Raw genomic sequence first — 16,796 nt, 5'->3', positions numbered from 1 at the left:
TTTAACAGAGAAAAAGCATGATTAGCTTTTTAAAAGCTCTATCTTCTGGCTTTTAGCAATTATGATCTATAGTTAACTATCATGGAAATTTGTCGAGTACAGTATAATCTTTTAGTATAGGCTTTTTACTCTATTTTCTGGTTTTTAACAATTATTGTGATCTATAGTTAATTATTAGGCAAATTTGTTGAATACGGTATAATCTTTTCATACAGATGTAGAGCGAGAATAACCAAAACTGAGAGATTAGGACAGACACCGCTTTAATCTGTGCCCATTTCTTTATGTTGGGTACATCCAAAATCCTTTCTATTGGTTGGGGATTTAATTCAGTGGTAGAGCACTTGCCTAGCAAGCACAAGGCCCTGGGTTTGGTCCCTAGCTCCGAAAAAAAGAAAAAAAATCCTTTCTATTAACTATGTTAAAATATTCTGTAAATTATTATTAATTGCAATCATTTTGCTATACCATGAACCATTAAAAATTACTCTTCCTGGTTAATTGAAAATTTTAAGCCTGTTAACTAGTGCCACTTTCTCCTTTCTCTGGCTACCCTGCCAGCCTCTGGAAGGCAAAATTCAGTTTTCTGCTCCTTTAAGATTAAGGATTTTATGTCTCACACATGATGGAGAATTCCTCATCTCTGTGCCTGCCTTAGCTCACATATCCTGCCTCCCACACTTACTCAAGATGCCACAAATGCACATATGTCAGACTTTGATTCATTTTTCAGCTAAGTTATACTCCATAGTATATTTTGTCACACTTTTTTGTCCATCCATCTATTAATGGATACTTAGATTGATTCAGTATCTTCATTAGTATGAGTAATTCCTCAACAAACATAAGTGTACAGAGAAGTCTTTTTTAGAAGGAAAGTTCTACCTAAAGACAACTCAGGGCTCCTTGGTTCCCATCTGCTTGGTTAGAGTACAGCACTAACAAACAAAAATAAGGCCCAAGAGAAGAGAAGAGATGATAGGAATGGTGGAACACTGGAGAATGAGAAGAGGAGAGGAGGAAGAACAAGAGAGTGAGGAGAAGAGGATCATTCCATGCATTGACTTAGAGGAACTGTGGTGCTACCTTTTGGCTAAACACAGATGGTGAAATCAAAGCAAGACATTTCTTAGCATTATACCTGAGTTGAGCTTGAGAGCAGAGATTGGCATGGCTGTCACAGTCATGGAAACAACCTGCCCTATTGCTACATTGAACATGCAATTAAGCCATGTGAGAAGGAATGTGTAATTTCATAAGTGACTGTGTCAAACCCCATGTCTCATGAGCTGCATTGCTCATACCACTTTCTCCCTTTCTAGGTTTGCAGCAATGGCGAATGTATAGAAATGGAGAAGGCCTACAACTCAACCATCTGCTCTTCCCTGTGTGATGAAAATGATGTAAGGTTTCGTTGCCTCTTGCAATAGTGTCTTGCTGACATTTTTACCTTCACCTTTACTCTTGAGCCTATGTAGAAGTATGTTGATTGTTTTTTTTTCAGTTTAGTGGTTTTTTTTAAATTTTTTTTATTAACTTGAGTATTTCTTATTTACATTTCGAATGTTATTCCCTTTCCCGATTTCCAGGCAAACATCCCCCTAATCCCTCCCCCTCCCCTTCTTTATGGGTGTTTCCCTCCCAACCCTCCCCCCATTGCCGCCCTCCCCGCAACAATCACATTCACTGGGGGTTCAGTCTTAGCAGGATCAAGGGCTTCCCCTTCCACTGGTGATCTTACTAGGATATTCATTGCTACCTATGAGGTCAGAGTCCAGGGTCAGTCCATGTATAGTCTTTGGGTAGTGGCTTAGTCCCTGGAAGCTCTAGTTGCTTGGCATTGTTGTTCATAAGGGGTCTCGAGCCCCTTCAAGCTCTTCCAGTTCTTTCTCTGATTCCTTCAACGGGGGTCCTATTCTCAGTTCAGTGGTTGGCTGCTGGCATTTGCCTCTGTATTCTGGCTGTGTCTCTCAGGAGAGATCTACATCCGGCTCCTGTCGGCCTGCACTTCTTCGCTTCATCCATCTTGTCTAATTGGGTGGCTGTATATGTATGGGCCACATGTGGGGCAGTCTCTGAATGGGTGTTCCTTCTGTCTCTGTTTTAATCTTTGCCTCCCTATTCCCTGCCAAGGGTATTCTAGTTCCCCTTTTAAAGAAGGAGTGAAGCATTCACATTTTGATCATCTGTCTTGAGTTTCATGTTTTCTATACATCTAGGGTAATTCAAGCATTTGGGCTAATAGCCACTTATCAATGAGTGCATACCATGTGTGTTTTTCTATGATTGGGTTACCTCACTCAGGATGATATTTTCCAGTTCCAACCATTTGCCTATGAAATTCATGAAAGCATTGTTTTTGATAGCTGAGCAATATTCCATTCTGTAGATGTACCACATTTTCTGTATCCATTCCTCTGTTGAAAGGCATCTGGGTTCTTTCCAGCTTCTGGTTATTATAAATAAGGCAGCTATGAACATAGTGGAGCACGTGTCTTTTTTTTATATGTTGGGGCATCTTGTGGGTATATGCCCAAGATAGGTATAGCTGGATCCTCAGGTAGTTCAGTATCCAATTTTCTGATGAACCTCCAGACTGATTTCCAGAATGGTTTTACCAGTCTGCAATCCCACCAACAATGGAGGAGTGTTCCTCTTTCTCCACATCCTCGCCAGCATTTGTTGTCACCTGAGTTTTTTATCTTAGCCACTCTCACTGGTGTGAGGTGAAATCTCAGGGTTGTTTTGATTTGTATTTCCCTGATGACTAAAGATGTTGAACCTTTCTTTAGGTGTTTCTCAGCCATTCGGCATTCCTCAGCTGTGAATTCTTTGTTTAGTTCTGAACCCCATTTTTTTCCGGAGCTGGGGATCGAACCCAAGGCCTTGCGTTTCCTAGGCAAGCGCTCTACTACTGAGCTAAATCCCCAACCCTGAACCCCATTTTTAATAGGGTTATCTGACTCCCTGCAGTCTACCTTCTTGAGTTCTTTGTATATTTTGTATATAAGCCCTCTGTCTGTTGTAGGATTGGGAAAGATCTTTTCCCAATCTGTTGGTTGCCCTTTTGTCCTAACCACAGTGTCCTTTGCCTTACAGAATGTTTGCAGTTTTATGAGATCCCATTTGTCGATTCTTGATCTTAGAGCATAAGCCATTGGTGTTTTCTTCAGGAAATTTTTTCCAGTGCCCATGTGTTCGAGATGCTGCCCTAGTTTTTCTTCTATTAGTTTGAGTGTATCTGGTTTGATGTGGAGGTCCTTGATCCACTTGGACTTAAGCTTTGTACACGGTGATAAACATAGATCGATTTGCATTCTTCTACATGTTGACCTCCAGTTAAACCAGCACCATTTGCTGAAAATGCTATCTTTTTTCCATTGAATGGTTTTGGCTCCTTTGTCAAAAATCAGGTGCGATAGGTGTGTGGGTTCATTTCTGGGTCTTCAAACTGTTCCATTGGTCTGTCTGTCTCTGTACCAATACCAGGCAGTTTTTATCACTATTGCTCTGTAATACTGCTTGAGTTCAGGGATAGTGATTCCCCCTGAAGTCCTTTTATTGTTGAGAATAATTTTAGCTATCCTGGGTTTTTTTGTTATTCCAGATGAATTTGCAAATTGTTCTGTCTAACCCTTTGAAGAATTGGATTGCTATTTTGATGGGGATTGCATTGAATCTGTAGATCGCATTTGGTAAAATGGCCACTTTTACTATATTAATCCTGCCAATCCATGAGCATGGGAGATCTTTCCATCTTCTGAGGTCTTCTTCAATTTCTTTCCTCAGTGTCTTGAAGTTCTTATTGTACAGATCTTTTACTTGCTTGATTAAAGTCACACAGAGGTACTTTATATTGTTTGCGTCTATTATGAAGGGTGTCATTTCCCTAATTTCTTTCTCGGCTTGTTTCTCTTTTGTGTAGAGGAAGGCTACTGATTTATTTGAGTTAATTTTATACCCAGCCACTTTGCTGAAGTTGTTTATCAGCTTTAGTAGTTCTCTGGTGGAACTTTTGGGATCACTTAAATATACTACCATATCATCTGCACATAGTGATATTTTGACTTCTCCTTTTCCAATCTGTATCCCTTTGATCTCCTTTTGTTGTCTGATTGCTCTGGCTAGAACTTTAAGAACTATATTGAATAAGTAGTGAGAGAGTGGGCAGCCTTGTCTAGTACCCGATTTTAGTGGGATTGCTTCAAGTATCTCTCCATTTAATTTAATATTAGCTACTGGTTTGTGTTATTTGGCTTTTACTATGTTTAGGTATGGGCTTTGAATTCCCATTCTTTCCAGGACTTTTATCATGGAGGCATGTTGAATTTTGTCAAATGCTTTCTCAGCATCTAATGAAATGATTATGTGGTTTTCTTCTTTCTGTTTGTTTATATAGTGAATTATGTTGATGGTTTTCTGTACAATAAACTATCCCTGCATGCTTGGGATGATGCCTACTTGATCATAATGGATGCTTGTTTTGATGTGCTCTTGCATTCGGTTTGCAAGAATTTTATTGAGTATCTTTGCGTCGATATTCATAAGGGAAGTTCTCTTTCTTTGTTGGGTCTTTGTGTGGTTTAGGTATAAGAGTAATTGTGGCTTCATAGAAAGAATTCGGTAGTGCCCCATCTTTTTCAATTTTGTGAAATAGTTTGGATAGTATTGGTATGAGGTCTTCTATGAAGATCTGATAGAATTCTGCACTAAACCCATCTGGACCTGGGCTCTTTTTGGTTGGGAGACCTTTAATGACTGCTTCTATTTCCTTAGGAGTTATGGGGTTGTTTAACTGGCTTATCTGTTCCTGATTTAACTTGGGTACCTGGTCTATCTGTCTAGAAGTTGTCCATTTCCTGCAGATTGTCTAGTTTTGTTCAATATAGGCTTTTATAGTATGATCTGATGATTTTTTTAATTTCCTCTGAATCTGTAGTTATGTCTCCCTTTTCATTTCTGATTTTGTTAATTTGGAAACACTCTTTGTGTCCTCTCATTAGTCTGGCTAAGGGTTTATCTATCTTGTTGATTTTCTCAAAGAACCAATTTTTGGTTCTATTGATTCTTTCTATGGTCCTTTTTGTTTCTACATGGCTGATTTCAGGTCTGAGTTTGATGATTTCCTGTCTTCTACTCCTCCTGGGTGTATTTGCTTCTTTTTGTTCTAGAGCTTTTAGGTGTACTGTCAAGCTGCTGACATATGCTCTCTCCTGTTTCTTTCTGAAGACACTCAGAGCTATGAGTTTTCCTCTTAGCACAGCTTTCATTGTGTCCCATAAGTTTGGGTATGTTGTACCTTCATTTTCATTAAATTCTAAGAAGTCTTTAATTTCTTTCTTTATTTCTTCCTTGACCAGGTTATCATTGAGTAGAGCATTGTTCAACTTCCATGTATATGTGGGCGTTCTTCCCTTATTGTTATTGAAGACCAGCTTTAGGCCATGGTGGTCTGATAGCACACATGGGATTATTTCTATCTTTCTGTACCTGTTGAGGCCTGTTTTTTGACCAATTGTATGGTCAATTTTGGAGAAAGTACCATGAGAAGCTGAGAAGAAGGTATATCCTTTTGCTTTAGGATAGAATGTTCTATAAATATCTATTTAGTCCATTTGGTTCATGACTTCTCTTAGTCTGTCTACGTCTCTGATTAATTTCTGTTTCCATGATCTGTCCATTGATGAGAGTGGGGTGTTGAAATCTCCTACTATTATTGTGTGAGGTGCAATGTGTGTTTTGAGCTTCAGTAAGGTTTCTTTTACGTATGTAGGTGCCCTTGTATTTGGGGCATAGATATTTAGGATTGAGAGTTCATCTTGGTGGATTTTTCCTTTGATGAATATGAAGTGTCCTTCCTTGTCTTTTTTGATGACTTTTAGTTGAAAATTGATTTTATTTGATATTAGAATGACTACTCCAGGTTGCTTCTTCTGACCATTTGCTTAGAAAGTTGATTTCCAACCTTTCACTCTGACGTAGTGTCTGTCTTTGTCTCTGTGGTGTGTTTCCTGTAGGCAGCAGAATGCAGGGTCCTCATTGCATATCTAGTTTGTTAATCTGTGTCTTTTTATTGGGGAGTTGAGACCATTGATGTTGAGAGATATTAAGGAATAGTGATTATTGCTTCCTGTTATATTCATATTTGGATGTGAGATTATGTTTGTGTGCTTTTCTTCTCTTTGTTTTGTTGCCAAGACAATTAGTTTCTTGCTTTTTCTAGGGTGTAGCTTGCCTCCTTATGTTGGGCTTTACCATTTATTATCCTTTGTAGCACTGGATTTGTAGAAAGATATTGTGTAAATTTGGTTTTGTCATGGAATATCTTGGTTTCTCCATCTATGTTAATTGAGAGTTTTGCAGGATACAGTAACCTGGGCTGGCATTTGTGTTCTCTTAGGGTCTGTATGACATCTGTCTAAGATCTTCTGGCTTTCATAGTCTCTGGCGAAAAGTCTGGTGTGATTCTGATATGTCTGCCTTTATATGTTACTTGACCTTTTACCCTTACTGCTTTTAATATTCTTTCTTTATTTTGTGCATTTGGTGTTTTGACTATTTTGTGTCAGGAGGTGTTCCTTTTCTGGTCCAATCTATTTGGAGTTCTGTAGGCTTCTTGTATGCCTATGGGTATCTCTTTTTTTTAGGTTAGGGAAGTTTTCCTCTATGATTTTGTTGAAGATATTTACTGGTCTTTTGAGCTGGGAGTCTTCACTCTCTTATATACCTATTATCCTTAGGTTTGATCTTCTCATTGAGTCCTGGATTTCCTGTATGTTTTGGACCAGTAGCTTTTTCCGCTTTACATTATCTTTGACTGTTGAGTCGATGATTTCTATCGAATCTTCTGCTCCTGAGATTCTCTCTTCTATCTCTTGTATTCTGTTGGTGATGCTTGTATCTACGGCTCCTTGTCTCTTCCTTTTGTTTTCTATATCCAGGGTTGTTTCCATGTGTTCTTTCTTGATTACTTCTATTTCCATTTTTAATTCCTTCAATTGTTTCCTTGTGTTTTCCTGGAATTCTTTCAGGGATTTTTGTGATTCCTCTCTGTAGGCTTCTACTTGTTTATTTATGTTTTCCTGGAATTCTTTCAGGGATCTTTGTGATTCCTCTCTGTAGGCTTCTACTTGTTTATTTATGTTTTCCTGTGTTTCTCTAAGGGAGTTCTTCATGTCTTTCTTGAAGTCCTCCAGCATCATGATCAAATATGATTTTGAAACTAGATCTTGCTTTTCTGGTATGTTTGGATATTTTGTGTTTTCTTTGGTGGGAGAATTGGGCTCTGATGATGCCATGTAGTCTTGGTTTCTGTTGCTTGGGTTCCTGCGCTTGCCTCTCGCGATCAGATTATCTCTAGTGTTACTTTGTTCTGCTATTTCTGACAGTGGCTAGACTGTCCTATAAGCCTGTGTGTCAGGAGTGCTGTAGACCTGTTTTCCTGTTTTCTTTCAGCCAGTTATGGTGAGAGAGTGTTCTGCTTTCAGGCATGTAGTTTTTCCTATCTACAGGTCTTCAGCTGTTCCTGTGGGCCTGTGTCTTGAGTTCACCAGGCAGGTCACTTGGAGCTGGAAGGTTTGTCTTACCTGTGGTCCCGAGGCTCAAGTTTGCTCGTGGGGTGTTTCTTATGAGCTCTCCGTGGCGGCAGCAACCAGGAAGATCTGCGCCACCCTTTCCGGGAGCTTCTGTGCACCAGGGTTCCAGATGGCATTTGGTGTTTTCCTCTGGAGTCAGAGATGTGGGCCGAGTGTAGACTCTTCTGGTTTCCCAGGCGTGTCTGCCTCTCTGAAGGTTTAACTCTCCCTCCCACGGGATTTGGGTGCAGAGAACTGTTTATCCGGTCCCTCCCTTCAGGTTCCGGCGGTGTCTCAGACGCAGTGGATTTCCTGCTCCTGTGCCTTTATCCAAGGGAACCGAGAGGCCTTATACAGTTTCCTCTTGGGCCAAGGATATGGGCAGGGGTGGGCAGTGTTGGTGGTCTCTTCCGCTCTGCAATCTCAGGAGTGCTCACCTGTCTCGGCAGTGAGCTCTCTCTCCCAAGTATGTTGATTCTTTTAAAGAGCAAGTACATTTCATTTACATTGTGCATATAGACAATAAAATTAGTGCAAAGAGCAAACCAAGATACTATTACACATAGACATCACTAAGGTTGCAAGTAAAAATGTATTATCAGATTGATAATTTAGAAACACACACACACACACACACACACACACACACACACACACACACACACATATATATATATATATATATATATATATATATATATATATATATATCTTAAACAGGAAGTTTAAGGTTTACTTTTTCCTAATATCATTTACAGTTAAACTACACCAGTATCAATATTAGCTCAAAGCCTTTAAAAAGACACGCAAATTCTAAATTTATTTTTAGTTCAATACTATCAGTTTATATTTGGGTGAAACTCTTTTCCCTAAACCGAGTTGGTCACTTAAAGTTTATAAATATATTTATTACTCTTTCAATACTAGGTATTTATATGTATGTATATATAGATGAATGGGCCTGATAGAAAACTAACACTAAAACTAACACTAAGATAGATGAAGTATAAAACATAGCTTCTATCAGTCATTCAATAACAATAACAATATATGATTGACTGCTCTTCCAGGTGGATGACAATGAACCTGACTGCCAGTGTGAAGAAGGACCAATAATTACAGAGTGGGGAGAAGCCTTAAACCTTACCAGTAAGCAGTCCAGAATACAACACTCACATATATCCAAAGTCTCACACCAAGAAAAACCTTTTCCCCTCTGCTGTATAGTTGTTGTGTTTCTACATGGATTTTTATGGTCCACCTTACTATTTTACATGTTTGGAGATCCAAAATAAATTTACTAAATTTGCCTTTTAGAATTACTGTATTTGCTAGCCATCTGTGGCTTATGGGTTCTGCAACCCAGACCACAATGGAGCTTTTTCTATAGTTGGTTAATAACTAACACGCTGGCATTTTCATGCTAACAATGACTTTCCTTAAGCATCATGGAATCTTGAAGTTGATTATTAATTTTTAATACAAATTGTAATTTGTGTCATGTTGGAGGAAGGAGAGTGAAAGTCTTTTAGGGAAGAGATGAAGTTGCAACCATAGTTAGCATTCTGCTGTCCTAAAGATGACGCCCATCAGAAATTTGTTTGTCTTTTGTTGTAGGTGTCTCCATCATGGTCGTTGTGCTTGTCATGGTTATTATTGGTGTTGGACTTGTCATATTACTAATCCGTTACCAGAAATGCATTAAGATGAAGCAAGTTCAAAGGTGTGTCTGCATATTCAGTGTAAAAGGAGTCATCACTAAGTACTTATTAACCTCGTAGCCACAGAGCATTATCAATGCAGGGAGGTCTGAGTCTAGTACTAAATATCAGAGAAGAATACCTGATCATATATTTGCATACATGTTCATATCCAAATTCTTCTCTCCATGGTTCCCAAACTTTGTTGCGTGGTGAAAACTTGTACAATTCTTTCATTAAAAAAATGAATATTGGTTTATCTCTGAGATATTGTGATTGAGCTGTTACAAGGTACAAGCTACACACCACTGAAAACTCTTGTGTACAGCTTAATTATAGTCTCTTGTCTATTCCCAGGTCATGTGCCAATGCTTTGTTTCCTCTCTTTACAGCTCTTCTAGAGAAATACGGGGCATAGAGAATAAAGTATACTTTCCTGATGAGCATCAGACGAGGAGTGAGCCAATCTTCACAGATATCTATCCCCTACATGTGAGATGCTTTCACATGTGTCAGCTGATAAACTGTCACATGCATGTCCATATATTTTTCTTATTTGGGTGTTATATTTATTCTTATTCATATATATAATATATGGGGTGTGTGTGGAGAGAGAGCAGTCAGAGGTCGACGCTATGGAATCAGTTCTCTTCTTTCATCTTTAAGTGGGTTTGTGGGCTTGAATTCAGGTTTTTAGGCTCGTGTTAGCCTAAGTATATTTGCAAACTGAGTAATCTCACTGGCTTCACCTCTCTAACAAATATGTTTTCAATGTGGAGCTAACCTTAAGTTAAGTGAAAGATGCTTATCAGGCATTTAACAAGCTGTCCCACGTAAGTGAACCTTTCATTGTATCAGTAAGTAAGGGGAGGGAGGAAGTCAAGATCAAATAAACATTGAACAATAACCAACACTTATTTCAGAGAAGAAGGTACTGATTAAACAAAATAGTGCCTTGGGTACTAATGAAAGAGTTCAGTATTGTAAATTTTTTTTCTATTTTTCGGAGCTGGGGACCGAACCCAGGGCCTTGCGCTTGCTAGGCAAGCGCTCTACCACTGAGCTAAATCCCCAACCCCGTAAATTGTTTTTTTAAAGTATAAATTTAGGACAATTGAAATGGTATAAACTATGTTCTCAAAATAATATTGTATTAGAAATTAAAAAACAGGGACTAGAAAAAAATCAGTTGGAACTTCTGTCAGAAACTCTAAGTAATTCCTGAATCAAATGAAACGTAGCCCAGGCTAACCTCAAATTCAAGACTGTTCTTATTCCTGAGACTCCTAAGAGCTGAAAGGCACATGCTACCTTTACCCTAACAATATGATAAAATGTCTGTTAGGACCCAAGTCTTGAGCAAGGGATAGAAAGCCTCAAATAGTTTTTACAATAGTCAACTGTCCCTAGATATACTGCCAATAAAAATGGACTACAAAATGGAGTGATAAATCTTTATTATATGATTTTATTTTATAAGTGTGTTTTGCCTGTATGTATAGACACCACATGTGTGCTTGTGCCCTAGAAGAGGGCAATAGAGGCCCTGAAGTTGGAGCTACATGCAGTTGTAGTCAATACTAGGAACCAAGCCCTCTACAAGAGCACCAAGCACTTCTAACTACTGAGCCATCACTCCAGGCTATGATGCTAGTGTCTTAAAATTCAAAACATTGAGGCTTTTGGTGGATGCCTGATTGCACAGGACTAGATATTTTGAACACTTTTGCTTCCAAATGTTTGGAGTTCTGTCTAATATCTGGAGAGCATCTCTTCACCCTCACAGCATACATAGGCAACAGAGAAAAACAAAACAAAGAAACAAAAACTTCAGAACTACAATAGAACATTTAGAGGGAGTGATTCATTTTTCCTTCACTAAATGATAGTTTATCATCTTCTGTATCAGTTCGTTCCTTTCGCTATGCCATTGTTAACCCTGAGATTGTTAAATACAAATCTTGATGTCTGTTTTTATGAACAGAAAATAATGTATGAAAAATTTCCAAATGTACATGGAGGATTTTCTGGCATGAAACTATGTGATGTTAGTATCAATTTCACATCAAACCCAGTTGGTCCTGGGTTTAAATAACAAAGTCAGTGTACACCAAAGTGTTTGGTGTAGACTTAGCATTTACTATATGTCAGTTATCTACTATATCTTATGTGCTTTGCAGTTGCTTTCCTAGTTATAATTTCCTTAAGATAGGTACATTTTATGAGCTAAGAGTCAAGTCAAAGTTCTCTAAACCACCTGGTGGAAGTTGAGGAACTGTCAAAGATGCCAGCCAAGAATTTACATGGAGCTTGGACATATTTGTTATTTGTCAAGGCTGCAAGTCTAGGTTGGGCACCATTTTACTTTCCTGGGATCTCATCCTTTGAGAGACAGGAGGGAGAATCTAAATTTCAAGACCAGCCTCAGCTATACGAGATCCTGTCTCATTATACTTATTATATATAATGAGTTGTACATGAATATGTATGAATTATGTATGTATATATACCTACATGTGAATTATATATACTCATGTAATTCATAAAAATATATAATTAATTATAAATATTTATTGTACATATATAATTGAAAAATATATATCTATTTTATGTGTATATATAATACACATACATAATAATGTAAGTGAATAATATATATTTAATATATATGTATATATAATGAATGATGCCAGGATTTTTCTCTTTGGAAGAAATGTTAGACTAAGGTCTTGCTTCAGCCGGGCCATGCCTTCTATTTATGTCACTGTCTCCTGGGGAGTTAGCAGAAAGGGGCACCAGTCAAGCCCATCTGTATATTCGTAGGACATTTGGGATCACCCAAAGAGCTTCAAGGTCCAAAACAATGTAAGTGACCATACCTTTCACAATGCCAACACATTTAAGATTCAGAGACTAGCAGACCCTCCTGGTGTTTCTCATACAACAGCATACTAAGAAGTCCCATCTTCTCCCATGCATGTTCTTAATAGAAAATCTTAGATATATTCATTTTTAAGAGAGCAATCCAAAGGAAAATTACTATCTCTACTTCTCTTATTGTTTGTCTATTTACTAGGTCTTCGTCCTGAGTTAGAAAGGGTATTCTGTGTTTTAGAAAGAGTGATCCTTTCTCAAGTACTAATTGGAGATTAATAACATCTTTCGTCACAGAATACGGCAGAGTCATTGGAAAGAGTTCCTTCCACCTTTTCAAGTCCTCACTACATCACCCTGGTATGTCTAGTCTCTTGGTTGGTTGTGTCCATTTTTGTACAACTCATTCTGTTGTTACTTAACTATTAGTTCCTTGAAAAGGCCCAGGAATATTGCCCAGATATTGTGTTGAAATATAACTAACACACTCTAGCATGAACATGTACTTGGCCTGACTAAGCAGGAGAGAATGTAATGAGCCTGTACTCCTGGGGACACCCTTTGTTTAAAATGTTCATACTTGGTCATAAGCTGTTGTTGATTAACTGATTTAAAAAAAACAACTTTTATTTAAAATGCATAGTTACGGGTTTCAGTATGGCATCTTCATGCATACCTTGTTTGTTTATCCTTCTTCCTTGCTTCTCATCCTCATTCCTCCCATTTCTCTTGTACCCTTTTACCCCTAGTAGTTTCTTCTCTGCTATTGTGTCATACATATTCTATTACCATCTCCTCCCACTGCTTTCCTCAAAACAGACTTTTCCTGACTCAAATACTCTTTCTAGTTTTGTGATCTATAGCCACATCCAAAATGCAAAGTTAAAAGCCAAGGTCCACATAGGTGACATACATGAGATATTTGTCCTGCCGAGTCTGGGTTAACTCACTTCACAGAGTAATTTCCCACCTTCTTGCCAATTTCATGATTTTATTTTTCTCTATGGCTGAATAAAATTCCATTGTGTATATATAGTATGATGTTTTGTTACCTCACTTGTCTATTGAAAGACATGTAGGTTGATTCCACTTTCTTGTTATTGGGAATAGTAAACATTGAATGTGGATGTCTGGGACCCTCCATTGTACAGTTTAGAGTCATTTGGGTGTCTGTCCAGAAGTGGTCTCACTGGTATTCATCACTGTAATTATTGTTTGTTTTTATTATTTACATTCTGTTTCTTAAATGACTGTATTACTCATGTCACCCCAGTTCTGATCCCAGTTTTGAGGGGCAGAAACACAATGACACTTTTCATGGAGGTCTTGGTCAGCTTCAGGGCCCTAGACTCTTTGTTAACCAAGACAGTGAAAACAAAGTATTCCTACAGATTCTCTAGTAATGACGCAATTCCAAGTGCATCTTCAAAGTCTCACAGGAAGAAACTTCATACTTGGATATAGGAGATGGATGGAGACATCAAGATTCTCAAATCTGCAGTGCAATCTAAAAGGATGAATGAGAGGCTGTGATCAGAGGAGTTTTGTCTGGGATTATTCACTCTCACCAAAAAGGACCTCATATTGTGCCTCAGAGAAGCTGTGCATGCAAATTTCCAGCTGCACTCCCTGCAGAACCTGTGTGATCCATATCTAGGATGGTTCTATTGGGGTTCACTAGACATACATGAAAAGTCTCTTATATGACATATTCTAGGCCAGTCACACATGTTACTAGAACTGGTGGCTTCTCCTGAGATTTTCCATAAGCAGATGTGTCCTCAGCCTCCCCTTCTATTAGTGAATTGTCTTAGATGATTTCTCATGGAGCAGAAGTGGCCTGCCATGTCTGTATCCATGTGGATGCATTGTGGATGTGTGATGCTAGCAGTAGCTCATTCCATACCTGATAAAGCATACTTTATGTGTTACAGAAATCTGTCAGCAAGGACCCAAGAGGAATTGCAGACCCTAAGCAAAATGATAACATGGTAGGTTTCTCTGACAGGAAGTACCTTCCTGTTTAAATTTTCAAATGCTGGCATTCTTTAGTGTTCACTGAACCCATCCACTGACTGGAGACATCCTCTGCATTTACCAGAAAGTAGAATGAGTGAAATTGTGTTCACAGACTCTGAATTTCTAGAGAACGCACTACAGTGCATATTTACACTAAGACTTTTAAACTTTGTGAAAGGAGCAAGCTAAAAATTAACAATGTGAGACTCACAAGTTGTTCCAGGAATAACAAAAACAAAATTTTCTCTCAGATTTTATTGACCATAACCACAAGGTGGAGTTCCTTAATATATAGGGCATGATGGACTGGTTAGCATTGTAAAGGAGCTCTGTTTATGAAATTTCTCCTTTTAAAGGACTTTTCTTACTGAACCAACAGACAACTGCAGGTGAGGGGCATTGCCCCCCATTTGATTGACTACTTTTATATTGGAAAAAAATCTAAAAAAGAGAAAAGGGTCAAAGAAACAAACAACTATTTCTTGCCTATATTTCTGAGCTTCTGCTTCCCCTCTTTCACTTGTTTGTGTGAAGTTTCTGCAGTGTATTGGTCACTGTACTTTGCACAACAGACTATTTTTTGGAAGAGAATCCAGGCTAGTGCAGACACAAGCTAGGATGAACAAAGCAGGGTATTTATTAATGATCCCTCCACTCACCTGTGACAAAGGAGGGAAGACAGTGGCAGTGGCAACACTCCGTCCGGCAAGCATGCTATTTAGCATCTTGGCATAGAATGAATAGCTATCACTGTCTTTCTGTTGTGATGGGCATATTCACTTTAGAGCATAAATAACCAAGGCTACTATCGAAGGGGGATGAGGCTAGTGAAAGGGTTCAGCAGGTGAGGTGTTTACTGTGCAAATCCAACCACCTAAGTTTAATCCCAAGAAGGAGAGCACATGGAAGCAGACAGCCAAGTCTCCCATACAGTGGCACACACATTCTCTCCTCTCTCTCTCTCTCTCTCTCTCTCTCTCTCTCTCTCTCACACACACACACACACACACACACACACACACACACACACACACGTAAATAAATAATTTTAAAGCAGTAAAACAGAATCCACAAAGCTAATAATTCCAATTTGTAGGTATAAATGAAGGACTGAAATAGGTGTTTACAGATTTTACAGAAATCAACTCATTTTTTACCCATCTGCTTTCTTTTAGAATTTGAACCTGGATAGCCAAAGCGACTGCACAAGACTGGGCTAAAGATCCTCCATGCAGATCATCACTGCCTTGATGTCTGCTAAACAGATTTCAGTTGTTTGCCAAATATCCCTTACCTGGATAGAAAATGTTCAAGAGAAATAGTTTCTTCCTGTCAATATTAAGTCATAGAACCCACAATCTATAGCACACACATAATCCCCACAAAAATGAATATGAACTTTCCAATGGGCTTTAATTTAATGCCCAAATAGGAAGTCTCTCTGCTCTAGTAATTTCCTATGTAATATTAATCTTGTAATTTTATAATAATCAAAGCTTGTGATCATTTAGAGTTTCACATACAAGGAACAGATAAGGCTAGTGGTTGGTTACTTTGTTAAGATCATTTTAAAAGCACTTACTTTCAGGTCAGATGTTGTGGCCCAGACCTATAATCCCTAGAGGTTGAGATAGGAGGATCACAGGTTCAGGGTCTACATGGGCTGCAGAGAAAGATCATGTCAAGTCTGGACAACTTGGTGAGAACTCTTTAAAAAAATCATAAAATTTAAAATTGCACCAGAAATGTTAAGGAACAGCTGTTGGTGGAGCAGAATGGGAGACACCCTGGGTTCAACCCCGAGAATTAAAAAAACAAAACAAAACAAAGCAAACAAACAAAACAGAAAGATCAAAACAGATGACAGTGTGCCTACTTTGATTTGCAAACTATATCACTGAAGTCTGCTTTCAATGAAATTATCTTCTATGGAAGGGCCAAGGAGGTTAGGGCAGGGCAGAGAGTTATAGTAGCTGATTAGAAGAGGGAGGAACAAAAGAATGGCCTCCTAGACTATAGCACCAGCACTGTCACAAAGCATCTCATCCATTGCCCAGGGTGTAGAGGCCTGTGCAAGCTTTGGGTTCCTAGGCCTGCCTTTCTAGATTTCTATAATAAGCCAAGAAAATGACAGGGCTTTTAAAATATTCACTCCACTTCCTTGTGAGTCCTCAGGAAACACAGATGGGGGTGTGCTTAGTGTTCATTTTCTTTACTGCAGAACACTGCATTCCCATGGATTTGTTGCCTTGCGTTGGGTTGTTTCCTTATACAGATGTCTGTGGGTGGAAGCACTCTCTCTCACTGACTCTGTTTTCTTAATGGGAGCTGTTAAGTCTTTTAAATCTATAGATAATTTTCCCCCATCCTTAAATAAAGATCTCAAACACTAAATGAAAATTTTCTGATTCAATAAAATAAAAGCTAGAAAGGAACAGAGTATACTGGCCTCGGTGATGCTTCTGAGGCTGCACTGCTGCAGTTTATTCTCCTGAAGGAGCCAGGGAGAACCCTGGTGACAGCACATCACACACTTCACCTTTCCAGAGCATCTCACCAGTGTTTTTAACCAAAGCTGCCTCTTTAAGAAAGGATACTGGCTTGGGGATGTAGCTTATGTGGGCTGAGG

The 16,796-nt window shown here is 38.6% G+C and overlaps 1 protein-coding gene across 1 annotated transcript in view; it reads left to right on the top strand.

The window, feature by feature from the left end:
- Window positions 1–16,555, top strand: part of Adam7 (ADAM metallopeptidase domain 7) — a 48,406-nt gene extending 31,851 nt beyond the window's left edge. The window contains exons 17-23 of the mRNA NM_020301.2: window positions 1,323–1,403; window positions 8,645–8,723; window positions 9,192–9,297; window positions 9,667–9,766; window positions 12,446–12,508; window positions 14,083–14,139; window positions 15,343–16,555. Coding sequence (NP_064697.2) covers window positions 1,323–1,403; window positions 8,645–8,723; window positions 9,192–9,297; window positions 9,667–9,766; window positions 12,446–12,508; window positions 14,083–14,139; window positions 15,343–15,387 — 531 coding nt within the window. The 3' untranslated portion in view covers window positions 15,388–16,555. The remainder of the gene's footprint in view (window positions 1–1,322; window positions 1,404–8,644; window positions 8,724–9,191; window positions 9,298–9,666; window positions 9,767–12,445; window positions 12,509–14,082; window positions 14,140–15,342) is intronic.
- The last annotated feature ends 241 nt before the right edge of the window (window positions 16,556–16,796 follow it).

This window comes from Rattus norvegicus, chromosome 15 (assembly GCF_036323735.1).
Source record: "Rattus norvegicus strain BN/NHsdMcwi chromosome 15, GRCr8, whole genome shotgun sequence".
NCBI lineage: Eukaryota > Metazoa > Chordata > Mammalia > Rodentia > Muridae > Rattus > Rattus norvegicus.
This window is presented reverse-complemented; position numbering and strand designations above follow the sequence as displayed.